This window comes from Mauremys reevesii, linkage group 4 (assembly GCF_016161935.1).
Source record: "Mauremys reevesii isolate NIE-2019 linkage group 4, ASM1616193v1, whole genome shotgun sequence".
NCBI lineage: Eukaryota > Metazoa > Chordata > Testudines > Geoemydidae > Mauremys > Mauremys reevesii.
Window position 1 is genome coordinate 71,021,770 of NC_052626.1, and position 26,924 is coordinate 71,048,693.

At 53.4% G+C, this 26,924-nt stretch overlaps 1 protein-coding gene across 5 annotated transcripts; it reads left to right on the forward strand.

Moving 5' to 3' along the window:
• On the forward strand, positions 1-26,924 carry LOC120404819 (zinc finger protein OZF-like). Of its 5 annotated transcripts, none has more exons than XM_039537810.1 (3): positions 1-49; positions 2,342-2,455; positions 25,341-26,924. In XM_039537810.1, exons 1-3 carry the CDS (start codon positions 16-18, stop codon positions 26,708-26,710), a joined length of 1,518 nt encoding a protein of 505 aa, XP_039393744.1. In that variant the 5' UTR covers positions 1-15; the 3' UTR covers positions 26,711-26,924. The 5 variants fall into 5 exon arrangements, 4 of the variants coding, with proteins under 4 accessions (XP_039393744.1, XP_039393746.1, XP_039393745.1 ...); XM_039537812.1 differs by having other exon boundaries at positions 25,344-26,924; XM_039537811.1 differs by lacking the exons at positions 1-49; positions 2,342-2,455 and adding exons at positions 24,245-24,287; positions 24,857-24,970.

The following is a 26,924-nucleotide window of genomic DNA, read 5'->3' on the forward strand; positions in this document are numbered from 1 at the left end:
CTCTACAGGGACGTCATGCAGGAGAACTATGAGACGGTGACCTCGCTGGGTAAGGGATTCCCGACCCCTTGGTTATTGGAAGCTGTGGGGTCTGAGTATCTGACTCTGGTCAGGTTCTTCCCTGGTCAGTTAGATTGGGGGAGGAGGAGTGTCGCATAGTCCACAGCTCCAGTGTGCATAGGCCCCGACTCCGTGGGTGCTTCTGGGCTGGAGCACCCAGAGGGATAAATTAGTGGGTGCTCTGCACCCTACAGCATCCAAGCTCCCCTGCCCTACCTCCTCCTCTCCCCCGAGCGCACAGTGTCCCCGCTCCTCCACCTGTCTCGCAGTGTTTCCCGCCCAGCCGGCGCCAAACAGCTGTTTGCATGCTGGGAGGGGGGGCGGGAGAGGGAGCGGGAAGATGGTGCACTCAGGGCAGGGGGTGGGGCCGGGGCAGGGATTTGGGGCAGGCGTTAGAATAAGGGCAGGGAGGGGGAATTGGGGTGGGGACTTTGGGGAAGGGGTTGAAATGGGAGCTAGGATGGATCGGGGCCTCATGGAAGAAGTGGGCGGGGGCGGAGGCAGAGGTGGGGTTGAGTCGGAGCCTATGCCAGTATGAGAGACACTTGCATCTCCATACCCCATTCAAGGGAACCAGGGAGTCAGAAACCTACCGGACAGGCTAATTCATCCCCGTCTCTCCAGCTGCCCAGGAGCCAGAAGCCGGGAATTGCCCTGCCTGTATTATTTCTCCTTCACACACCGTTCACCTGCCATCTTGGGACTAGCTCCATCCGTGGGGAGGGCTCTCGGTGCTGCAGGCTTGGAAATAGGCAGGAGCTTAGTACCTGAGCTGTGTGTGTGTCAGCAAGTCCCCCAGAGCATCTACCCTGAGGCCTCCTAGTGAGGGGGTAACAACACCTCCATGGCCTCGGATATCTGCTGCTCCCAAGGGCTCTCCAGCTGTCCAGGGGCCGGAAGCAGGGGATTGCCCTGCCTGTATTATTTCTCCTTCACACACCGTTCACCTGCCATCTTGGGACTAGCTCCATCCATGGGGAGGGCTCTCGGTGCTCAGGGGTAAACAGTGAGGTGGCAAAGTTTGCAGATGATACTAAACTACTCAAGATAGTTAAGACCAAAGCAGATTGTGAAGAACTTCAAAAAGATCTCACAAAACTAAGTGATTGGGCAACAAAAAGGCAAATGAAATTTAATGTGGATAAATGTAAAGTAATGCACATTGGAAAAAATAACCCCAACTATACATACAACATGATGGGGGCTAATTTAGCTACAACAAGTCAGGAAAAAGATCTTGGAGTTATCGTGGATAGTTCTCTGAAGATGTCCACGCAGTGTGCAGAGGCGGTCAAAAAAGCAAACAGGATGTTAGAAATCATTAAAAAGGGGATAGAAAATAAGACTGAGAATATATTATTGCCCATATATAAATCCATGGTACGCCCACATCTCGAATACTGTGTACAGATGTGGTCTCCTCACCTCAAAAAAGATATTCTAGCACTAGAAAAGGTTCAGAAAAGAGCAACTAAAATGATTAGGGGTTTAGAGAGGGGCCCATATGAGGAAAGATTAAAGAGGCTAGGACTCTTCAGCTTGGAAAAGAGAAGACTAAGGCGGGACATGATAGAGGTATATAAAATCATGAGTGATGTTGAGAAAGTGGATAAGGAAAAGTTATTTACTTATTCCCATAATACAAGAACTAGGGGTCACCAAATGAAATTAATAGGCAGCAGGTTTAAAACAAATAAAAGGAAGTTCTTCTTCACGCAGCGCACAGTCAACTTGTGGAACTCCTTACCTGAGGAGGTTGTGAAGGCTAGGACTATAACAATGTTTAAAAGGGGACTGGATAAATTCATGGTGGCTAAGTCCATAAATGGCTGTTAGCCAGGATGGGTAAGAATGGTGTCCCTAGCCTCTGTTCGTCAGAGGATGGAGATGGATGGCAGGAGAGAGATCACTTGATCATTGCCTGTTAGGTTCACTCCCTCAGGGGCACCTGGCATTGGCTACTGTCGGTAGACAGATACTGGGCTAGATGGACCTTTGGTCTGACCCGGTACGGCCTTTCTTATGTTCTTATGCTGCAGGCTTGGAAATAGGCAGGAGCTTAGTACCTGAGCTGTGAGTGTGTGTCAGCAAGTCCCCCAGAGCATCTACTCCGAGGCCTCCTAGTGAGGGGGTAACAATACCTCCACGGCCTCGGCTATGTGCTGCTGAGTTACCACAGTCCCATGTAGGGTCAGGTTAATCTCAGGGAATGTTCCTTGTGGCAGATACTCTACCAATGCTCCATGCGCCCTGACCTTGCCTGATTTCACCTCCTGAGCAGGATTCCCCGTTCCCAAACCTGACCTGATCGCCCGGCTGGAACGAGGGGAAGAGCCGTGGGTCCCGGATCTCCAGGCCTCTGAGGAAAGTGTGAGCCTGAGAGGCACCTGCACAGGTGAGGAGTCAGAGAAAGGGAGACAGAACCATCTTGAGAGTGAAGGAAAAAGATGGGACTCCCAAAACATGCCATGAGCGAGAGCCCTCAGTTCTGCCCTGTCTCACCTAGATGAGGGCTGCAGTCAGCAGATGTCGTATCATCAAGGCAAATATCAGTCACAGCTTCCCACCCATCCTGTGAACTCTGGCGAACTTCCATGCCGAGTTTACTTCCCTGGGAGCTCTTGGGTGGGATGTAGAGGCAGGATCCAACGTCTCCATCTCCCCAACAGTCACTGTGTTGTGTTTTCCCTCTTTGCTATTCCCCTTTCTGTCCTTTCTCCCTGGCACATGCAGTGACTCCTGTCTGGCTTCTCTCTCCCAGCAGGTGATAGGACAGTGAGTGAGAACAAGGAGGAGAATCAGCAGCAGGAAGGTCCTGAGCGAGTGGAACCGCATGAGAGGTTTTTGAGAAAAGCTGAAGAGAATTTTTCCCAGGGCTTGGAACAGGGAGAAGCCTGGGGAGATGGACATGGATCAGAGATGCAGTTGGGAAACTATCCCAGGAAGAAACTGGATAAATCCACTGAATGTGGCAGAGGATGGAAGGATCCCAAGGAAAGCACAATTCAGCAGACAAGTCACAATGAAGAGAAACCCTACAAATGCCTTGAGTGTGGGAAAAGATTTAATGCGAGGTCACAGTTTATGTCACATAACAGAATCCACACCGGAGAGAGACCCTATAAATGTTTTGAGTGTGGGAAGAGCTTCTTACAGAAGTCAAGGCTTACTGTACACCAGAGAGTACACACAGGAGAGAGACCCTATATATGCTGTGAGTGTGGGAAAGGTTATATTCGGAGCTCAGAGCTTATTAGACATGAGATCACCCACACAGGAGAGAGACCCTTTAAATGCCATGAGTGTGGGGAAAGTTTTAATCATAACTCAAAGCTTATTATACATCAGCGATCCCACACAGGAGAGAGACCTTATAAATGCCTGGAGTGTGGGAAAGGTTTTAGTGCGTTCAACTCTTATTGCACATGAGACAACTCACACTGGAGAGAGACCCTATAAATGCCTTGAGTGTGGGAAAGGTTTTAGTGTGCGTGCAACACTTATTGCACATGAGACAACTCACACTGGAGAGAGACCCTATAAATGCCTTGAGTGTGGGAAAGGTTTTATCGCAAGTTCAGCCCTTACTAATCATAGGAGAATCCACACAGGAGAAAGCCCCTATAAATGCCAGGAGTGTGGGAAAAGTTTCAGTGTGAAATCAACTCTTAATGCACATCAGAAAATCCACACAGGAGAGAGACCCCATAAATGCTTTGACTGTGGGAAAAGCTTCATTCAGAAGTCAAAGCTTCGTGAACACCAGAGAGTACACACAGGAGAGAGACCATATAAATGCCTTGACTGTGGGAAAAGCTTCATTCAGAAGTCAAAGCTTAAGGAACACCAGAGAGAACATACAGGAGAAAGACCATATAAATGCCTTGACTGTGGGAAAACTTTCATTAAGCGCTCAGACCTTATTAAGCATCAGAGTATCCACACAAGCGACAAATTCTATAAATGCCAGGAGTGTGGGAAAAGTTTCAATTGGAAATCAACCCTTAATGCACATCAGGCAATCCACACAGGAGAGAGACCCCATAAATGCTTCGACTGTGGGAAAAGCTTCATACTCAAGTCCAGGCTTATTGTGCACCAGAGAGTGCACATGGGAGAGAAACCCTTTAAATGCCATGAGTGTGGGAAAGGTTTTAGTCAGCGTGGAACACTTATTACACATCAGCGAACTCACACAGGAGAGAGACCCTATGGATGTCTTGAGTGTGGGAAAAAATTTACCTCAAGTCCAGCTCTTGCTCACCATAGCAAAATCCACATGGGAGAAAGACCTTATAAATGTCATGAGTGTGGGAAAGGTTTTAGTCAGCGTGCAGCACTTATTACACATCAGCGAACTCACACAGGAGAGAGACCCTATGGATGTCTTGAGTGTGGGAAAAATTTTACCTCAAGATCAATCCTTGCTAACCATAGCAAAATCCACATGGGAGAAAGAGCTTATAAATGCCACGAGTGTGGGGAAACTTTCAGATACCGCTCAAACCTTACTAAACATGGGAGAATCCACATTGGAGAGATGCAGTATAAATGCCTTGTGTGTGGGAAAGATTTTGTTGACAGAACAAAACTTACTGTTCATCAGAGAATCCACACAGGAGAGAGACCGCGGGAAAAGCTTCATTCAGAAGTCAAAACTTATTCTACACCAGAGGGTGCACACATGAGAGAGACCTTATGAATGCTTGGAGTGTGGGAAAAGTTTCATTGAGAAGTCACAACTTATTCTACACTAGAGACTGCACACAGGAGAGAGACCCTTTCAATGCTGTAAATGTGGGAAAAGTTTTATTCGGAGCACAACGCTTATCTCACATCAGAGAACCCACACGGGAGAGAGACCTTATAAATGCCTTGAATGTGGCAAAAGTTTTAGTCAGAGCTCAAATCTTATTGCACATAAGAGAACCCACACAGGAGACAGACCCTATACATGCTTGGACTGTGGGAAAAGCTTCAGTAAGAGCTCAGCGCTGACCAAACATCAGAGAATGCACAAGAATGAGACCCTGTCATAAACAGATAGTTAAGGGTTAATGTCTCTTTTACCTGTAAAGGGTTAACAAGCTCAGTGAACCTGGCTGACACCTGACCAAAGGAGCAATCAGGGGAAGTCTTTGTTTGTGCTTTTTGTTTTGTTGTCCATTCTCTCTTGGATCTAAGAGGGGCCAGACGTGCATCCAGGCTCTCCAAGCTTTCTGAAATAGTCTCTTCTGTTCAATAGAGTGAGTATTAGTTAAAAAGGCGGATTAGTCTTTTGGTTGTTTTCTGTATTTGCAAATGTGTATTTGCTGGAAGAATATTTTATTTCTGTTTGCTGGAACTTGTACTTATGCTAGGGGGGAGGGAGTCCCTTTAGCTTTTATAAGCTAGACCCTGTAATATTTTCCATCCTGGTGTTACAGAGATAGAAAATAAAATAAAAACTTTCTTTTAATAAAAGCTTTTCTTCTTAAGAACCTGATTGATATTTTTCCCCCTTGTTTGAGACCTCAGGGGATTAGTCTGACTCACCAGGGATAGGTGGTGGGAAAAGAGGAGCTGGAAGGTGAATCCCTCTTTGTTTTAGATTCAAGGAGTTTGAATCAAGGTATGACAGACCCCCTGGGAATAGCTTGACTGCAGGAAAAGATTCAAGTTGACTTCACACGTCAGTGATCCACACAACACAGACCTTGAATGTCGGGGAAGCTTCATTTGGTGCTCCTGGAGTATCAGGTGTCTGCAAATCCCCAACAGGAAGAAACCTTTGAGGTGTTCTCAGTGTGGAAAATGCTCCAAGTGCCGCTTAACGCCATGTTGGACGTCAGAGACTCCTCCACACAGCAGGGAAATTCTCTCAGGGCCCTGACTGGGGCCAGCCATGGTGACAAACCCATTTCCTCATTCCCACACACATCAGGGGCGTTTGGCTCCCAAGGATCCGGCTGCCCGTCGCTGGGGGGAGGATCCAGCAGCAGCTGAGTATCAGCTGGTCAGTGACCCTCTGGCTGTGCCTGGTCTAAGCAAACCCCAGGCAGAGGAGGAGAAACCCCCATCAGCCCCTTCCCCCTGCTGCAGCTCTGGCTGCTGAGCTGATGGGCCACAGATGGGGGAAGGGAAAGAGAGAAACTCCTCCAGCTGCCCCCTCTGCCTGGCTGAAGTCCCCCCCCCCCTTCCTCTGCCAGCCGGGATCCCCCTGCCATGGAGATGAGGAGAAGGACACTAGGGCCAGACCCCACCTTCACGCTAAACACCTCTCCCCATTCCCCATCTTCCACCATCCCCTGGGCTGGCCCCCCCACTGACCTGGAGCTTTTCCCTGCAGGGGGAGTGTCCCTGGGGGCTGGTAACTCCTCCCATCCCCACATCCTCCACTGGATCACTCACCCCCTCTGCCCCTTCTCCCTGCCCCCTTTGCATTCAGACAGCACCATTAGCAGAGACTGATTCCCACAGGGCCTTTAGTTGGCAATCTGGATTTCCCACCTCTGCTACTACAATATCAGCCTGTGAGAGGGAAGCAGTGTTGCCTAATGGGTAGAGCACTGGCCTGGGACTCAGGGGACCTAAGCTCTGTTCCCAACTCTGCAAGCAGCTTGCGGGGAGGCCAGAGACAAATCAGTGCCTTCCAGAGAGGGAATAAATGGGCAGGAGAAGTGGTTGGGATTAGCTGGTGCGTCTACTTTGTTCCTCCGCCCCTTTTTCTAGTCTAGACTGACCCTGAGCAGTTTATTCCAATCCCCCATTAGCAAAGTGCTTGTTAGAGTCACTAAGTCCCCCCCTTTGCAGTGAGATTGTCTCATGCCCAGACATCCTCACATTGCTCCAGGTTCTGCTGAAAAGCATTTCACTTTTTGTGCTGTTTCTCCCTTATCCGCCAGCATTCAATAGAGTCTAAAAAAGCTGGAGCAGGGATATTAAAATAATGTGGTGTTTTAACTTCTGTGTTATTTGAGAGGGACGGGGTGAGTCCGAGGGATTCCCTCCCACCCCCATCAAGCTCACACATCTTCTCTCACAGAGCAGCCTCTGCCCAAGCTGAGGAGGGTTTATCCTTTTCCCTTTCTACCCCTCCACCTTCACGTGTGTCATTTACCACAGAGTCCTTTGCCCACCATGCTTAGGAACCAGGCTTTGATTTCTTTGATCCGCAATCAGGCCCTTGAGGGCTGGAAAAGAAAATGTCCCATTCCTCAAGGGGGAATTGAAATGAACCCCAAAGCACAGATTGAGCTTAAATCTGTAGCCCATAAGGTTACTTTTCTAGCTTGCTATATTGGCTAGAGTGCTTCCTTCACTGATTTGATTGATTATGTTATCTTCAGGGAGTTTGGTTTATACCGGATCTCAATATATATTACTCAGAATGGTTGGTTGTAACGCAGGGGAGCCTACAGGCCTGTATCCTGGAAGAGGAAGCTTAGCTTGAGTCAGTTAGGATAAGTGATTGCAACCTTTGGCATAGATAAATGTCCTATTGGCGACCCCTTTGTCTCTGGGGGAACTGAACAGAGAATCGAATGAAGAACCGAAGGTGTTCACCTTAAGTTTGGACCAGGCTGGTAACCACAGGGTGCTCTGCAGCAGAACATGGAAGTTATGATTAATGTCAAAGGTAATGATTTCAGGGATGAGATAATCAATATTAACCTGTCTGAATATATGTCACAATATGTTAGCCTATAGAATAAGCGTATCCGAAGATTTCTCTGGGTGAGGAAGTAAGATTTGGGCATGGCAGATTGGGCACGGCTATGAATATTCATGCCTTTAGGAAGACCCTATAAAAGGGCAAACTCCCATGCAGAGGGGTCGCTCGTTCGTCCCTCTTTATACCTTCTGTTAAGCTATCAGCTCAGCCTGGCAACATAGCCACTCCTCCGGTCCTGACTTCGACCTAGACCATCAAATCTGTTGGGCATGCCAGAGACAAGGCTGGTTCTTTGTCTCCTACTACCCGGTCTTCAGGGAAGCGTGTGAGCATGGTAGCTTAAATAGTCTTTAGAGCAGGAATGTTACCACCAGGAACTTTAGAATTGTACTACTTATTTGTGACTGTGCCTTGTAGCGTTATTGCTTTTTCACTTGTTTTAATAAAGATCTTAAAACTCTGGTATTGTCCTCAGTATCGGTGCCCTTGCCACACACCCCAGGAGTCTGCTCCTGACATAGAACTGTCTGTGTTTTTTAACCCCCTGGGAGCCTGAATTGGGACATAAACCTAAATTCTTCTAATCGGATCACTGGCGAGACATAACAAACTAGTCCCCATAAATTCAGGTCTACAAATGCCAGCCTCCATCTATTGGTAAACTGGCATCTGGAGTTCTTCCGGCCAAATCCAGATCATTTGTAGATAGGAAAATTCTTCTTTGAGTGATTGCTCATATGCATTCCAGTTAGGTGTGCGCTTGCGTGCACGGCTCTTTGGAACATTTTACCCTAGCAACTCCGCGGCCGGCTGGCGCCTGGAGTGGTGCCGCTATGGCGCCTGTTATATACCCCAGCCAGCCCGTCCGCTCCTCAGTTCCTTCTTCCCGCCTGTGACGGCCAGTAGGAACAGTGGAGTGCTCTCTTTCCTCCACAGCTCTAGCGTTCTCCATAGCTTTAGTGTACATAGTTGTTAGTAGTTAGTTAAGTTAGTGGTTATAGTTGTATATATAGTTGTATAGTATAGTATAGTAGGGAATTAGAAGGGTTAGCCTCTTCTTCCACACCAGTGCGGGCTCATGCCCAAGGCACCGGGGTTTAAGCCCTGTGCGGCTTGCCAGCGGCCCATGCCAATAGGCGACCCGCACGACTCTTGCCTGCGCTGCCTCGGGGAATCGCACAGGACAGATAACTGCCCCATTTGCACGGCATTCAAGCCGCGCACAAGAAAGGAGCGAGACTCTCGACTCAAACAGCTCCTTACGGAGGCAGCACTGCAGCCCCCCGCTCCGTCCCCGGCACCGCAGAAAACGTCCCGGTCGGTGCAGCACACCCGCGGCACCGAGCCGTCCCGGTACCGACACTCCTAAACAGAAGCAGACGGCACCGAAGTCCTGGCACCGTTCCCTCTCCCCACAGAGGAAACGCAAGACGGCGCACCCGACTCCTAAGCCATCGGCTTCGGGACAGTTAACCCAGCCACCACCGAAACCTCCGGCACCGGCTGCAGTACTGCACAAGGAGTGCACGGTTCCGTTGACTCCGGCACCGCAAGGGCTGTCGAGTCCGGTACCTCCCTGCTCCCCGGTACCGACCGTGGTAGAGCTGCATCTCCCGTCTACGCCTGAGACGTTCGTGACGGCGAGAGATCTTATTCAGCTCACAGAGGCGCCGAGCCTCCGGCCCCCGGCACCACCGGTGCGGGCTGTTCAATCTCGGGGCAAGCCTGCAATGTTGCGGCCTCCGACCCCTGATAGACGGGACACCACCAAGCCTCGGACCCGGTCCCGCTCCAGGCAACGGTCACCGTCTCGTCGGTCCCGGTCTTGGCACCGATCCCCGTCTCGGCACCGACTCCCATCTCGGCACCGGTCTCCATCTCGGCACCGATCTCCATCTTGGCACTGGTCGCAGTCCCGGTACCGCTCAGTTTCGCGGTCCCGGTCGCACTCCCGGCACCGCTCACGGTCCCGGTCACCGGACCGCCGGTACCATCGCAGGTCCGCCTCTCGGCACCGATCTCGACGGGCGCGACTCCGGCAGCTCGTCACCGACGGTCGAGGTCACGCTCTGCCTCCCGGTACCGGCGATCACTCGCCCAGGTCTCCATCCTGGCACCGTGACGACCGGCACCGCCTCGCGGCACCGTCCCGGGAGCAAGCTGCCTCCGTCTGCACCGCAGTCCGTCAGCGCCTCTGCTCCCCGTGGCCCTCGCGCCAGCCATCGGTCGCCTCACAGGCGGGCAGCGAGATGGACCCCGGGCTGCCCCCAGAGTCAACACCTGGGTCATCAGCAGTGGGGTTTTGGGTTCCCTGGGGCTATCATGAGGCCCAAGGGCTCCCCTTTCCCCAGCGCCCAGTGGGGGCTGAGCGCAGGGTGCCGGAGGCAACAGTGAGCAGGCCTCCCCCTACACCACCGGGGGAGGCGGTACCGTCGTCAGACCCGGCAGGGCCGCCATCAACCTCCCAAGCTCAGGAACAGCCTCTGCTTGATGTGGGAGTACAGGCCTTGTCATCCTCTTCCTCCCCCGATGAGGTGGTGGTGGGTGCCGCTACAGCAGACCCTCCCCCGATTGACCTTCGGTCGCACCAAGACCTGCTCCGCAGGGTGGCCAAAGCCATTGACCTCCCGGTGGCAGAGGTCCCGGAGGATGAAGACCCCATCACCAATGTCATTGGCGCGGAGGCCCCGATGCGCGTGGCCCTCACATTTATTAAGACCGTCCAGAAGTCTGCCAAGACCATCTGGCAGACACCGGCGTCTGTTCCTCCCACGGCAAGGGGCATGGAACGTAAGTACTCGGTCCCCCCCACGGGATACGAGTACCTGTACACTCACCCCACTCCGGACTCACTAGTAGTTCAGTCTGTCAACGACCGTGAGAGGCATGGACAACCGGCCCCGGCGCCAAAGTCAAAAGACGCCAAGCGCATGGACTTGTTGGGCCGCAAGGTGTATTCCGTGGGAGGTCTCCAGCTACGCATTGCAAACCAGCTGGCCCTCCTAGCTCGGTACGTCTTTGACATTTTTGTGTCCCTTGCGAAATACTCGGAGCTGATTCCGACGGCTTCTCGTCCGGAGTTTTCGGCCCTGGTCGCAGAGGGCAGACTGGCCTCCCGCTCTTCCATCCAGGCTGCTCTGGATTCAGCGGACTCCGGGGCCAGAACTTTGGCATCTGGTGTAACTATGTGGCGCATCTCCTGGCTGCAGTCCTCCACCTTGCCGCCGGAGGTGCAGTACACTTTACAAGACCTGCCCTTCGAGACTCATGGCCTGTTCTCCGAGAAAACGGACTCGAGAATACAGACCCTGAAGGATGGTCGTGTAGCGATCCGCACTCTGGGTATGCATATACCAGCTACCCAGAGGCGTCCCTTCCAGCGGCAGCAGCCCTTCCGGCCTTTTACCCAGGCCAGGTCAAGGCCATATAACAGTCGGCGCAACGGCCTCAACCGCCGTAGACCTTCCGGAAGCAGGCACAATCAGGCCCAAGCGTCGTCTAAGGCCCCGCAAGGCCCCAAACAGCAATTTTGATGGGACGCCCGAGGACGGCCCACCAGCCTCTTTTCAGGATCCAACCCCTTTGTTTTCCAACCGCCTTTCCCACTTCCTCCCAGCATGGTCCCACATAACATCGGACAGCTGGGTACTCCAAACTATCCAGTTTGGCTATCGCCTGCAGTTTATTTCACCCCCTCCTTCCCACCCACCTTCCCCGTCCCTCTTCAGGGACCCCTCTCACGAGCAATGCCTCCTACAAGAGGTCGACATGCTATTGAGGATGGGTGCCATAGAGGAGGTGCCGCACCACAGGCGCAGCAGGGGATTTTATTCACGTTATTTCCTCATCCCCAAGGCGAAAGGCGGCCTCAGACCAATCCTGGACCTCCGGGAGCTCAACAAATATATGGTCAAACTCAAATTTCGGATGGTAACCTTGGGGACCATCATTCCCTCCCTGGATCCGGGAGACTGGTTTGCCGCCCTCGACATGAAGGACGCGTACTTCCACATCGCGATCTACCCTCCCCATCGACGCTATTTACGGTTCATGGTCAAAGGTGCCCACTACCAGTTTGCCGTGCTGCCCTTCGGCTTGTCCACCACGCCAAGGGTATTCACCAAGTGCATGGCGGTCGTAGTGGCGGTCCTCCGCTGTCGTCGAGTTCACGTGTATCCTTACCTCGACGACTGGCTGATTCGCGGACAGTCACGGCTAGTGGTAACGAACCAAATTGCCGAGGTACTCTCCTTGTTTCGGGCACTCGGCCTTCTCGTCAACACCGAGAAGTCATCTCTGATTCCATCGCAAAGGGTGGAATTCATAGGAGCGGTCCTCGATTCCACGGTGGCAAGGGCCTGCCTCCCGCGCGCTCGCCACCAGACCATGGTCTCCCTCATACGAGACCTGCACGACTTTCCCACCATGACAGTCCGGTCCTGCCTCCGCCTTCTGGGCCACATGGCATCATGCACATTTGTCACAGCCCACGTGAGGCTGCGTCTTCGCCCGTTTCAATCCTGGCTGGCATCGGTGTACCGCCCGCACCGCGACTCCATAGACATGATAGTCACGGTCACGAAACCGACCCTCGCTTCGCTCACCTGGTGGTTGGACCCAGTCATAGTATGTGCAGGGGTTCCGTTTCGCCTCCTCGACCGTCCTTGACTCTGACGACAGATGCCTCGGCGCTGGGGTGGGGGGCCCACCTGGGCGACCTTCACACCCAGGGCCTCTGGTCGCCCCAGGACCTCTCCCTCCATATCAACGTCAGGGAGCTGAGGGCCATTCGTTTGGCATGCCACGCCTTCCAAGCCCATCTACAAGGCCGATGTGTAGCGGTGCTCACAGACAACACAACTGCTATGTTTTATGTCAACAAGCAGGGCGGAGCCCACTCCTCATCACTCTGCAGGGAAGCGATGCTCCTGTGGGACTTCTGTGTGACCCGCTCAATTCACCTCGAAGCGTCCTTTCTCCCGGGAGTGCAGAACACTTTAGCCGACCATCTCAGCAGGTCGTTCCTCTCCCACGAGTGGTCCCTCCGGCCAGACGTCATATACACAATCTTCCGGAGGTGGGGGTTTCCCCTGATAGACCTATTCGCCGCCAAGGAGAACAGGAAGTGCCACCTGTTCTGCTCGTACCAGGGTCGCTCGCCAGGCTCCCTATCCGACGCCTTCCTTTACTCCTGGAAGGATCACCTCCTCTATGCATTCCCTCCGTTCCCACTTGTGCACCGAGTGTTACTGAAGCTTCGGAGGGACAGGGCCACAGTCATACTCGTGGCTCCGGCCTGGCTGAGGCAACATTGGTACACCCTGCTGCTCGAGCTCTCCGTTCGGGAGCCCATCGCCCTTCCGTTATGGCCGGACCTCATCACGCAGGACTTCGGCAGACTCCGCCATCCGAACCTGCAGTTCCTCCATCTTACAGCCTGGTACCTGCGTGGTTGACCCACTCGGAGAGGGACTGTTCGGTGGCAGTGCAGCAAGTCTTGCTTGAAAGCAGGAAGCCTTCCACCCGCTCCACCTATCTCGCAAAGTGGAAGCGCTTTGCCCTCTGGTGTGACCAACGAGGCTTCAATCCCTTTGTAGTCCCTGTCCCTACCATCCTGGACTACCTCTGGTACCTTAAGGAGCAGGGTTTGGCGGTATCCTCCCTGAGAGTTCATCTGGCAGCAGTGTCTGCCTTTCGCCCATCTGTAGAAGGTCGCTCCATCTTCTCCAACCAGATGGTTTCTCGCTTCCTTAAAGGCCTGGACCGCTTGTACCCGCCAGTGCGGCATCCCGCCCCGACCTGGGATTTGAACCTTGTCCTGGCCCAGCTGATGGGTCCGCCCTTCGAGCCTCTGGCAATGTGCTCTCTGCTCTACCTCTCCTGGAAGACAGCCTTCCTCGTCGCCATTACATCTGCAAGATGGGCATCTGAGCTCCGTGCTCTAACGGTGGGTCCACCATACACCGTCTTCCACGGAGACAAGGTGCAGCTTCGACCACATCCGACCTTCCTCCCTAAGGTAGTCTCGGCCTTCCACCTCAACCAGGAGATCTTCCTCCCGGTCTTCTTCCCGAAGCCGCATGCCTCGCCTCGGGAGCAGCAGCTTCACACCCTCGACGTCCGCAGGGCCCTCGCGTTTTACATCGAGCGGACGAAGTTCTTCCGACGTTCGCCCCAACTCTTTGTAGCAGTCGCCGACCGCATGAAGGGTGAGCCGGTCTCCTCACAACGGATTTCCTCCTGGGTAACGGCATGTATCCGGACATGCTACGAGCTTGCTCGCGTGCCACCATGCCGCATCACTGCTCACTCGACCAGAGCACACGCCTCGTCGGCCGCATTCCTGGCCCATGTCCCAATCCAGGACATCTGTCGAGCGGCACCTGGTCTTCGGTCCACACCTTCGCCTCCCATTATGCGTTGGTGCAACAGTTTAGAGACGACGCAGCCTTCGGCTCCGCGGTATTACACTCCGCCACGTCTCACTCCGACCCCACCGCCTAGGTAAGGCTTGGGAATCACCTAACTGGAATGCATAGGAGCAATCACTCGAAGAAGAAAAGACGGTTACTCACCGTAGTAACTGTTGTTCTTCGAGATGTGTTGCTCCTATCCATTCCAGACCCGCCCTCCTTCCCCACTGTCGGAGTAGCCGGCAAGAAGGAACTGAGGAGCGGACGGGCCGGCTGGGGTATATAACAGGTGCCATAGCGGCGCCACTCCAGAGGGCGCCAGCCGGCCCGCCGGAGTTGCTAGGGTAAAAATGTTCCGAAGAGCCGTGCACGGGCGGCGCGCACACCTGACTGGAATGGATAGGAGCAACACATCTCGAAGAACAACAGTTACTACGGTGAGTAACCGTCTTTTTTGGTTAGGTTTGTCTTGTTTTCCTCTTTCTTTTTTGATGATGATGCTTAAAACTTTTGTCAATAACACAGCCAAATAATGCAGCGGTGCTGAGTAAAGTAGGTTTGGCCTGTTCAGAAGGAAATGGGCAAATTTGTTCTCCAGATGTTGAATCTTAAGATTCTCTGGGGTTTCACTTCATGAATGGGAAAATGGTTTGTAGCCCTTCCTGGACTGAGGGTTTTTCTCTTTTTCGTTAAGGCTGTTCTGTTACATATTTTGATATTAAATTATTCTGACAGGATGGAGTTCAGATTTATTGGGGACTTCAAAAGACAAATGATCACTTTCCAAAATAGTCCTTTCTGATTTTCTTTTCACGTTTCCCTAGCCTTTGTCATGAGATTTTTCTTGGTTTTAGAACAATGAAAATGACGAGTATCTGTCAGCAAAAACAATGAGGGCAAGTGCTGGATACGCATTCCAAGAGTCAGAGACTGAGGGTATGTCTACATTGGCAAGTTTGTGTTCAGTAAAACAGCTTCTTGCCTTCCAACTGCAGAGGTGTACACACTGCCAAGCTGTTTTGTGCGCAGAAACTGCACACTTGCAGTGCTGTAAAAAATCCACCCCAACGAGAGACTTTCTGTGCCAGGGCTATAGCGCCGTGGTGCCAGTGTAGACACTGTGGTGATTACAGTGTTGTGATTGGCCTCCGGGAGGTGTCCCACGATGCCTGTTCTCACCTCTCTGGTCATCGGTTTGAACTCTACTGCCCTGCCCTCAGATGACCAACCATCAGCCCTACCCTTTAAATTCCTTGGGAATTTTGAAAGTCCCCTTCCTGTTTGTTTTGTGATGTGTGCAGTGGTCTCAGCGCATCCATCCAGGTGACCATGACTGCTGCACGCAGCAGCTCCCCCGCTTGGAGCAATGCCGAGCTGCTGGACCTCGTCAGCGTGTGGGAGAGGAGACTGTCCAGTCTCTGTTGCACTCCAGCTGTAGGAATTACGATACCTACAGACAGATATCATGCTTCATGACAGAAAGGGGCCATCATGGGGACACAGTGCAGTGCAGGGTCAAAGTGGAAGAGCTGCGAAATGCCTACCACAAGGTGCGGGAGGTGGCTGCTCCGGTGCACTGTGCTGCATCCACGAGCTGTTGGTTTTACAAAGAGCTGGACACGATACTTGGTGGTGGCCCAACCTCCACTGCAGAGACCACCGTGGATATTTTGGTGGCTCAGGGATCAGTCAAGAGTGGACTGAGCCAGGAGAAAATCGTGGACGGGGATGTGGTGCAGGAGGGGGACCTAGAGGCAGAGGATGAGTTGGTGTTCACAAATGCATGAAGCCAGGAGCTCTTCTCTATTCCGGAGGAGGCTAGCCAGTCACAGCAGTCAGGTCAGAGTTTGGCGAAGCAGACACAGGACAGGAGGCCCCTGATAAGTGGTTTTGATTTTGGGAGTGGCTGAAGGGAGTTGCTGGGGAAAGGAGGGTTGCAGATGGTCCACTTGTTTCTTTGTGCTGAGTTTGCAGGAGGGATTTGCAGAAGTCTGCCTTGTGTCTGTGTGATGCGTGTACCCCTGGTTGAGAACTGCTGCTATATGCAAACAGGACTTCAATTGTATTTGCTTACAATGCTTCATCTACATGTGAACTGTGGGAGAGAGATGACTAGATATCCCTTGGTCTAGCAAAACCTGTTTGTCAACCCTGCCTAGATTCAGAATTTAAAACAGTTTCTGGTATATAAATGTAGTTCATTAAAGATCATCTGCCCAGCTTCTTGCAGTGATCCTGAGGACCAGTGTGACATGAGCCTTTATTAGAGACGGCCCATGGCCGTGGTGGATGAACACTATGAAAGCAATGCCTGAGGAGCAGGGCGTCTGTCAGGCCTGATCAGCGTTGCCCTCACAGAACAATGCGCCCTTTTCCCGTCAGCACTGCAGGGCTCTTAGTGTCATAGGAGGCAAAGTCTGGGGTAGGGGGCTGCATCGAGCCGAGTTGATCGCTAGGACCCAGGAGCGCCTGGGTGGGAGGATCGCTGGGCTCAGTCCCGGCCGCAGGAAGTGACTCGCAGCCGCTGCGGTGACTCTGGCTCCCGGGCTCCTGGCGAGATCCCCGAGCCCCGGGGGGCAGCTGGTGCTGGGAGCCCGGAGCCCTGGCTGCAGCCGGGAGAGGGGAATCTCCAGCAGGGCCCTTCCCGCTGCTCCCCCCCCAGGAGGCTCTCCCAGGGCAGAGCCCCCAGCCCGGCCCGGCCCCTGCCCCGGGGGCCCCGCTCGGAGGGAAGGTGAGAGAGACCCGCCCCCCCCCGGCACCCCCAGGCTGCAGGGGGAGGTTTGGCCCCGGGCTGCTCCCAGCGGAGCTGGCTGCGATTCCCGCCCGGGGCCAGGAAAGCTGCCGCCAGCCCCAGTGGGGGCGGGGCGGGGGGCGCCAGCCCGGGCCGGGCTGGGGGTGGGACAGCGGCATGTGGGTGGGCGGGCGAGGAGCCGGGAGGATGCTGGGGGTGCAGTTAAGCGGGGACTGAGGGGGGAACAGGGTGTGTGTGGCCGGGGGCAAGAGGGGAGGGAGCAGAGGCAGGGGCGATGGTTGCACTGAAGGGAGGATGGGGCGATGCAGGGAATTATGGGGCTGAGGGGACGAGGCTGGAATGGAGGGAAGATGTGAGGAGGGGTCACTGCGAGGGAAAGGGGATGGGGGAGACTGAGCGCTAAAGGAGCTGGTGGGGAAGGGAGAGCCCGGGGGCAGGGATAAGGCGGAGGGGGGGGGGAGAGATACAAGGCAGCTCCACCGGCCGATGGGGTAAGGGAGGCTGAGGGGGCTGCTCTGCTCAGTAGGGAAAGCTGGATGTGATATATCTTGACTTTAGCAAGCTTTTGATAGGTCTCCCACAGTATTCTTGCCAGCAAGTTAAAGTAGTATGGGCTAGATGAATGGACTATAAGGTGGATAGAAAGCTGGCTAGATCGTCGGGCTCAATGGGCAGTGATCAATGGCTCCATGTCTAGCTGGCAGTCAGTATCAAGCGGAGTGCCCCAAGGATCGGTTCTGGGGATGGTTTTGTTCAACATTTTTATCAATGGTCTGGATGATGGGATGAACTGCAACCTCAGCAAGTTTGCACATGACAATAAGCTGAGGGGAGAGGTAGATACACTGGAGGGTAGAGTGACCTAGACAAATTGGAGGATTGGGCCAAAAGAAATCTGATGAGGTTCAACAAGGACAAGTGCAGAGTCCTGCACTTAGGACAGAAGAGTCCCAAGCACTGCTACAGGATGGGGACCAACTGGCTAAGCAGTAGTTCTGCAGAAAAGGACCTGGGGATTACAGTGGATGAGATGCTGGATATGAGTTGGCAGTCTGCAGGGGCGGCTCCAGGCTGGTACGCCAAGCGTGTGCTTGGGGCGGCATGCCGCGGGGCGCTCTGCCGGTCGCCAGGAGGCGGCAGGCAGGCTGCCTTCAGCGGCATGGCTGCGGTGGGTCCGCTGGTCCCGTGGCTCCACCGAAGCCTGCGGGAAGTCCACCGGAGCCGCGGGACCGGCGACCGGCACAGTGCCCCCCGCAGCATGACAGCATGAAATGTCTAGAGCCACCCCTGGCAGTGTCCTTGTTGTCAAGAAGGCCAACGGCATATTGGGCTGCATTAGTAGGAGCATTGCCATAAGATTGAGCAAAGTGATTATTCCCTTCTATTCGGCATTGGTGAGGCCACATCTGGAGTATTGCATCCAGTTTTGGGGCCCCCACTACAGAAAACATGTGAACAAATTGGAGAGTTCAGCGGAGGGCAACAGAAATGATCAGGGGGCTGGAGCACATGACTTACGAGGAGAGGCTAAGGGAACTGGGCTTGTTTAGTCTGCAGAAGAGAAGAGTGAGGGGGGATTTGATAGCTGCTTTCAACTACCTGAAGGGGGTTCCAAAGAGGATGGAGCTCGGCTGTTCTCAGTGGTGGCAGATGACAGAACAAGGAGGAATGGTCTCAAGTTGCAGTGCGGGAGGTTTAGGTTGGATATTAAGAAACACTATTTCACGAGAAGGGTGGTGAAGCACTGGAATGGGTTCCCTAGGGAGGTGGTGGAATCTCCTTCCTTAGAGGTCTTTAAGGTCAGGCTTGACAAAGCCCTGGCCGGGATGATTTAGTTGGGTTTGGTCCTGCTTTGAGCAGGCAGTTGGACTAGATGACCTCCTGAGGTCTCTTCCAATCCTGATATTCTATGATTCTATGACTTGTTCCCCTAGAAATGGCCAAATCAGCAGTGGGGGGTGGGCAGGGTGACTATCCATCCCGAATTGGGCAGGACAGGCCTTAAATGCAGAGTTCAAGTCCCGGTCCTGGGTCGAATGACTCCGGGACACCATTTGTCCCGGATCCCTGTGCCAGGGCTCGGTGCCTGCCCGAGGCTCAGGGGCAGCGCCAGCCTGTTCCCTTTGGGCGGGGCTGAGGTGGGCCTTAGCCCCCCTTGGCCATGAGCCCCCGCCCCTGCTCCTTCTCTTCTCCCTCCGAGGCCCTCCCCACTGGAGATCCGGGCCATAATAAGAGCCACCCAGGGAGCCCAGGCTGCAGTGGGGAGCCCCAGACCCTCCACCTACCCTGGGGGGTGGGCACATGGGCCAGGGGATGCTCTCGAGCACCCCTGCCCAGGGCAGGTGGAGGGTCTGGGCTCCTGCAGTGGCCTTGGGCTCCTGGGCGGCTCTTATCATAGCTTGGCTTCTGACCTGGCCAGGAGGCAGGACCTCAGGGGAAGAGGCGGAGCAGGGGTGTGGCCTTGGGGAAGGGGGCAGGGGTCCTGTATGCAGGGCGGCTCAGGCACCAGCCTACCAAGCACGTGCTTGGGGCGGCACCTTGGGAGGGTGGCGATCTGGGTTTGGTCTTCTTGTTTTTGGTTTGGGTGGCGCGCGCGCCGCTCGGGAGGGTGGGGACTAGGGCAGCACGCCGCGCCGCTGGGGCGGGGACTTGGGCTGCGGGCCGCGCCACTTGGGGGCGGGGACTTGGGCTGCGAGCCGCGCCGCTCGGGGGCGAGGACTTGGGCGGTGCGATGCGCTGCTCGGTGGGGCGAGGACTTGGGCGGGCGATCGCTGCTCGGTGGGGCGGGGACTTGGGCGCGGGCGGGCCACGCGCTCGCTGGGGACTTGGGTCGCGGGCCGCACCGCTCGGGGCGGCGCTCTTCTTTTCTGCTTGGGGCGGCAGAAATGTTAGAGCTGGCCCTGCCTGTATGTGTCCCACTTTTGCCTTTTGAAAGGTGGTCACACTAGGGGGGTGGGCAGGAGACTTCCCCCAAAGGGCTGAGAATTTACAAGGCAAATGTCCCCCCTTCCTCCCTCCCCACCCCATGCACACACCCAGCTCCCAATTTCATATTTGTGTTTAAAGACAATTTCTTTATTTGGGCGGGGGGTGGTGGTGGTCTGACTCCTGGTCTGACAGCACTGAACAGGGGCTGGTCTGATTTCTGTGCAGGATTCGGTGTCCAGCCAGAGTCACTGTGAGCCGCAAGGAGTGGAATTGGGGTTTGGTTCGGGTTCAGTTGCAGTCGGTGTGTTCGGTTTTGGTTAGGGTTGGGAGTGAGCCCTGTGGCTTGCTTCAGTGGGAACTGAATTTGGGGCATGGGGCCTGCCTCAGGTGGGGCAATTGGAGGAGCTGCCCTAAGGGGTGGGTGAGAGGAGGCCTGTCTAAGGGGAAGAAGAATTGAGCAGCCTTTTTCCTTGGCCTTGAAGAGTTCATGTTAACTTCTGGGACAGGGAACCCCCACTTCTCTCCCCCCTCCCTCCCTGCTCCTGTGGGCTGCCCCCTTCTCTTCTCCTACTGGGACAGGCCGTTCCGGAGTGATCACATGCCTGGGGGTTGTTTTGGTGTCTTGTTTTATAATGAAAATGAGATCAGAGTAGGTTTTATTTTATTTTGACAAATATTGAACTGAAAAATTGCTGAAACTTTATTTTAACTGGTAGCCATTTTTCCCTGAGTTCGATTCAGATTCACGAAGAGGAAAAATGATGGTTTAAGTCTGGTTCCAGTTCAGTTAAGCAGATTGGTTCAAGCTGGTTCTCTGGTTCTGTTCTGGTGTGAGTCCAGGTGGGCAAATGAAATCTGCAGCCACTGGATTGTCCTCATATGGGATGGGGAGGGTTGGTTTTTGCTAAGGCAGAGGAGGCTGGTGTCTCTCTCTGTCTGCACATGATATTAGTACCCGGGAGTTAATTGAGCTCCCTGGGTCAGTTGATGCTGCCTCCTGCAGTGTGATCTGGGGCTCAGACTGAGCAACTGCTGCTCCCTCAGGGACAGACCTTCATTACCCCCCTCTGTGCCCAGCCCAGGTGGGGACTTTTGACAGTCCTGGGGCAGCCCAGGCTCTGCCAACCAGCTCTTGAGCCAGAGTTTCCAGGTGGGGGGTGGGGAGGGTTGGGGCTGGGCAGGCAAGTGACTTTGCACAAAGGGCTCTTTTCAGGGACCTGCTGGTGAGTTTGTACTGGAGGGGGAGGGGCTCCCCCATGCCAGCGGGTCCCAGGGCTGCTGCCCCCAGTGACACAGCCAGGCTCACACTGGAGAGCAAACGCCCATGGAAACGGGACAGTCCCCAGTTCTCCCAGGCAGAGGGGGAGGGAAGGAGACAGGAAGGGGAGGGGTGAGACCGAAAGGAGCAGCAGGAGCAAGAAGTGGGGAGGGAGGTTCCCAGCTCCCAGCCCTGCCTGGATCCATTCCCTGCACCCCCTGGGCCGACTGACTCTCCTAGGAACAAGGGGAGGAGCTGACAGAGGAAAAGTCAGTTTCTGCCCTGGCGGAGTCCCCGCGCTGCTGGGGGGACGTGCTGCTCTCAGGGACAATGTCAGGGGGAATCCCCCACAGTGGCTCCTTTGATTCTGCTCTTTTCTAGAATTTGTCTTAGAGACTGTAGCCTTTTATTTTATTTAAAGTTAATTTAGTAATGTGGGATTCCACCACCGTGGGTTTGGCTCTGGTGGCTACAGTTTCACACTTAATGGAGTAAAAGTCACCTCTGGTACTTGCTTTGGATTTACAGTCTCTAGGAACACATAAAGACCAAGGGCAGTGACCACACAGACATTCACAAGTGCAAAGTCTAGTCTGGTTTACAAGCTTTATTAAAGTTACGAGTACCCAGGCATATAGAAATTCCATACAGACCTATGCACGAGTTACAAACATAGTTATACTCCCATCCTCCTAGATACTGTTACGGACTGTGGGTCTCTCATGGATTGATCATGAGTGGAGGGATGGTTCCTGCTGGAGTTTTCCCATATATCACGGTGTATGGACATCCCGTCCCAAAAGGGGATGGGAAGTGAGTGCGTGGACACCACCAGTGAGTTTACTTGGCCGTGTCCAACCCTGCTAGCCCAGGGTCCAAGGACCAAAGCAAAGGCGATAGCCCCAGTGCCCAGGAAAGCATGGCCTAGTGGCCAGAGTTAATACACCCTTCAGTGCAGGGCATTGGGGACCTAGTGGCCAGTACCCACCAGCAGGGGGGGCTGGCAGCCAGGGTCAGCCCAACCCATTAGGCGACCTAAGCGGTTGCCTAGGGCACTAACATTTCAGGGGCGGCGACCGCAGCGGCCGGCTCTTCGGCCACCCCGGTCGTGGGTGGTATTTCGAGGGCGGGACCTTCCGCCGCCTCTGTCGGGAGCAGGAACCTTCCGCCGCCTAGGGCACCAAAAAAGCTGGCGGCGCTCCTGCTGTCAGCCCAGCCAGGGGGGACCCAGAGCCACTGTCTCAGCAGGGAATGCTACCAAAACATGCTGAGCTTACCCGGATGGGAGATACTCTTCCATCACCCTCCCTGGGTCACTTCCTGCCGTTGACTGCCTCACCAGAGACCATGAGGCTTCTGGGTCTCCAGCACATGTAGCTTCCTAGAACTCCATCGGTCGCAGGGGTCCAGGCCGGTTCTTGGGGCTTCCGATCTCTGCAGGCAGTGGCTGTAGCTAGTCCGCAGCAGGAGCATCCAGCCCAGGTCCTTCCCCTCCAGCCTCCAACCTGGAATGAGCTTAGCTTCCTCCCTCTAGACTGCTACAGCATCTGGAGCATGCCGAGTCTGGCCTAGTGGGCGGGACTTTTGCTGTCCGTAATGTGGGTTTAAGCCTGGCTTGGCTACTGTGGGGGATGCACACCCCGTCACACTATGGAGAACTCAATTTTCCTAATCTGGGCACCCTCTTTTTATATGGTGATTCCGACTATACCTACATTCTGTGCATGTTCATGAAAGTGTCAACGCTCTTTGTTCTTACTGGTCTGGTGTCCCCCAGAAGCATGAGGGACCCCAATTTCTATTGGTCGGATAGGTTCTATTTAGTCTCATTAGCATTGACACACAATTTATATCCTGTGGTTAAGACACGTATTGAAAAAAGTTGTGCCATTACAACATTTTTGTGATTTAAAAATTAATCTTCTGGCTAATTTTTCACAATGTTACCCACTGGTACATCTTTGCCCGTAATCTTGTGGCATCGGGGCATTCTTCAGTGACATACTTCGGTCAGCATTTCTTAGCACCAAGGCCTAATATGGCTAAGCTAAAATCTTACAAGCTTCAACCTGGAGGCCTTGCGTTTCAATCCTGCTTACTTAGATACCTAATGCAAACCTATCCCTTCTACTACGAATCAGTCTTATACTTTTATAATCCTACAATTTAACTCTATTTAACAAAATGATTATATATGATGTAACATATGAATTAATCATAACATCACACAATAAATGACCAAAAAACTAAAATCATTGGCTACAGGACTCTGCCCCTGGGAGGGTTTAAAAGTGCCCCTGTGGGTTCAGCCCTGGTGGGAGGGACCAGGTCTGTGTTGTAATAAAGTGACTGAGGGTTTTCCCAGCGTGGCTGAGCCCAGAGCATCTGTCTGCAGGGAGAGAGCCTGGGGGGGATCACGGTGTGAAATGGACTCAAGCCCCTTCTGAAACCTCCCCCATCACCCCTCTCGCCCCGACAGGCTGAGGAATCACGTCCACGATTTGCTCCAGATTGTCCCAGCTTCAAGGACACAAGGAAGGGAAATGGCTGTGATGGAGCCAGCTCAGGTAGGGGATTTTTCAGGGAGGTGGTTGTAGGGGGGGTAGGGGCAGGAAAAACACAGGGTGAGGCACGGGGGGGACAGGGTGTGATAAACCTGCTGAGACATGTTCAGCCTGGGCCTGAGTTTTCTGAACAGGCCCATCCCATTCCCCTCATTTCTGAAACAGGAAACACCCCCCTGGGCAGGGCTGGGGAAACTGAGCAGACTCCCAGGGCTGGAGCCTGACCCCACTGGCTAGAGGCTGCTGTGAAATACGCAGGGAAGCTGCCGGGATTCGTGTCCCTGTCCCTGGCTCAGAGCTCTGCTTCCCGTATCAGCCTGTGGCTGGCAGGCGTGTGGGAAATGAGAAGACCCTGCCCTGCTCCGTGTGCTGGGGGACAAGGAGCTCTCACCTTCTCCCAGCCCCTGAAGCCTCCTGGCTGCTCTGAGCAGGGTGCGGGTTGGATTCTGCTTTTCTGGGCCTCCTTCTCTGTGACTAGTGGGATTGTGGCTGGGGCAGCAGGTGCTGAGTGGGGGACTCTTGTTGTTTCAGATGCCAGTGACCTTCGAGGAGGTGGCTGTGTATTTCACCCAGGGGCAGGGGGCTCTGCTGAAACCTGCTCAGAGAGCCCTCTACAGGGACGTCATGCAGGAGAACTACGAGACGGTGACCTTGCTGGGTAAGGGATTCCCGTGTCCTCAGCTATTAGATGCCGTGGGGTCTGTACATCTGAATCTCATCAGGTTCTTCTCTGGTCAGTTGGATTTGGGGAAGGATCACGTAGTCCACAGCTGCAGTGAGGGAGAGACTTGCATCTCTATACCTTCGTCAAGGGAACAGGGGAGTTAGAAACCTAATGGACAGGCTAATTCATCCCCATCTCTCCAGCTTTCAGGGGATCAGAAGCAGGGGATTGTCCTGCCTGTATTATTTCTCCTTCACACACCGTTCACCTTGCACCATCTGTGGGGAGGGCTCCAGGTTCTGCAGGCTTAGAAATAGGCAGAAGTTTAACACCCAAACTCTGTGTGTGTGTCAGCAAGTCCCCCAGAGCATCTACCCTGAGACCTCCTAGTGAGGGGGTAACAACACCTCCCTCCCAGCCCCCAGATGTCTGCTGCTCCCAAGGGGTCTGAGTTACCACAATCCCATGTAGGGTCAGGTTAAACTCAGGGAATGTTCCTTTTGACAAATACTCTACCAATGCTCCATGCACCCTAAGCTTGCCTGATTTCACTCCCTGAGCAGTATTCCCCATTCCGAAACCTGACCTGATCGCCCAGATGGAACGAGGGGAAGAGCCGTGGGTCCCAGATCTCCAGGCTGCTGAGAAAAGGGAGAGCCCAAGAGGCACCTGCACAGGTGAGGAATGAGGGAAACTGAGACAGAAACATCTGGCAAGTGAAGGAAAAAGTTTGGACTCCCAAAAACTTACTGTAGGCGAAAGCCCTCAACTGGGTGCCCCATCTCACCCAGGTCAGGGCAGCAGTCACCTGGTGTCATAGCATCAAGGCAAATATCAGTCACAGCTTCCCATCCATCCTGTTAGCTGTGGGAATTTCCTCCCTCACTTTGCTTCCCTGGGAGTGTTGGGGTGGGATGTGGCAATAGAATCCAGTGTCTCCATCTCCCCAACAGTCACTGTGTTGTGTTTTCCCTCTTTGCTATTCCCCTTTCTGTCCTTTCTCCCCGGCACAAGCAGTGACTCCTGTCTGGATTCTCTCTCTCCCAGCAGGTGATAGGACAGTGAGTGAGAACAAGGAGGAGAATCAGCAGGAGGAAGGTCCTAAGAAAGTGGAACTGCAGGAGAGGTTTTTGAGCAGAGCTGAAGGGAATTTTTCCCAGCACTTGGAACAAGGAAATGCCTGGGGAGATCGACACAGATCAGAGATGCAGCTGGGAAGCTATCCTGGGAAGAAACTGGATGAATCCTCTGAATGTGATGGAGGATGGAAGGATCCCAAGGAAACCACAGTCCAGCAGACAAGTCTCAATGAAGAGAAACCCTACAAATGCCTTGAGTGTGGGAAAAGATTCCAGTTCAGTGCAAACCTTATTAAACATTGGAGAACCCACACAGGAGAGAAGTCCTATGAATGCTTGGACTGTGGGAAAAGCTTCAGTGAGAAGTCGCACTTCATTACACACCGGAGACTGCACACAGACGAGAGACCCTATAAATGCCTGGAGTGCGGGAAAAGCTTTAATGAGACATCACACCTTATGTCACATCACAGAACCCACACAGGAGAGAAGCCCTATAAATGCTTAGACTGTGGGAAAAGCTTCAGTAGGAAGCCTTATCTTATTAAACACCAGAGACTTCACACGGGAGAGAGACCTTATAAATGCTTTGAGTGTGGGAAAGGTTTTATCGAAAGTTCATCCCTTACTAAACATGAAAGAATCCACACAGGAGAAAGACCCTATACATGCCTTGAATGTGGGAAAAGCTTCATTCAGAAGTCACAACTTATTATACACCAGAGAGTGCACACAGGAGAGAGACCTTATAAATGCCTTGAGTGTGGGAATGATTTCAGTAGTCGCTCCCACCTTATTAAGCATCAGAAAATCCACACAGGTGACAAACCCTATAAATGCCTCGACTGTGGGAAAAGTTTTGTTGACAGAACAAAACTTACCACTCATCAGAGAATCCACACAGGAGAGAGACCCCATAAATGTTTAGACTGTGGGAAAAGCTTCATTGAGAAGTCACAACTTATTCTACATCAGAGACTGCACACAGGAGAGAGACCTTTTCAGTGCTGTGAATGTGGGAAAAGTTTTATTCGGAGCTCAGTGCTTATTACACATCAGAGAACCCACACAGGAGAGAGACCTTATAAATGCCTTGAGTGTGGGAAAGATTTTAGCGAGAGCTCAAAGCTTACTACACATCAGAGAATCCACACGGGAGAAAGACCCTACAAATGCTTGGACTGTGGGAAAACTTTCAGTCAGCGCTCATACCTTACTAAACACGGGAGAATCCACATGGGAGAGAGACCTTATAAATGCCTTGACTGTGGGGAAAGGTTCAGTAAGAGCTCAGAGCTGACCAAACATCAGAGAATCCACAAGGGTGAGACACCCTAGGAATAGCTTGAGTGCAGACACACATGAGTGACCACACAACAGAGAAACCTTGAATGCGGGGGAAGCTTCATTTGGTGCTCCCAGAGTATCAGGCATCCGCAAATCTGCACAGGGAAGAAACCTCTGAGATGTTTTCAGGGGGAAAAATGCTCCAAGTGGAGCTAACACCATGTTGGACATCAGAGACTCCTCCATGCAGCAGGGAAATGACTGG

Coding starts and splice junctions, on each gene's coding strand:
- LOC120404819 (XM_039537810.1), top strand. CDS start 16: ATGCAGGAGAACTATGAGACGGTGACCTCGCTGG. Junction 50..2,341: donor TGAGACGGTGACCTCGCTGG/GTAAGGGATTCC, acceptor CCTCCTGAGCAG/GATTCCCCGTTCCCAAACCT. Junction 2,456..25,340: donor CCTGAGAGGCACCTGCACAG/GTGAGGAGTCAG, acceptor TCTCTCTCCCAG/CAGGTGATAGGACAGTGAGT.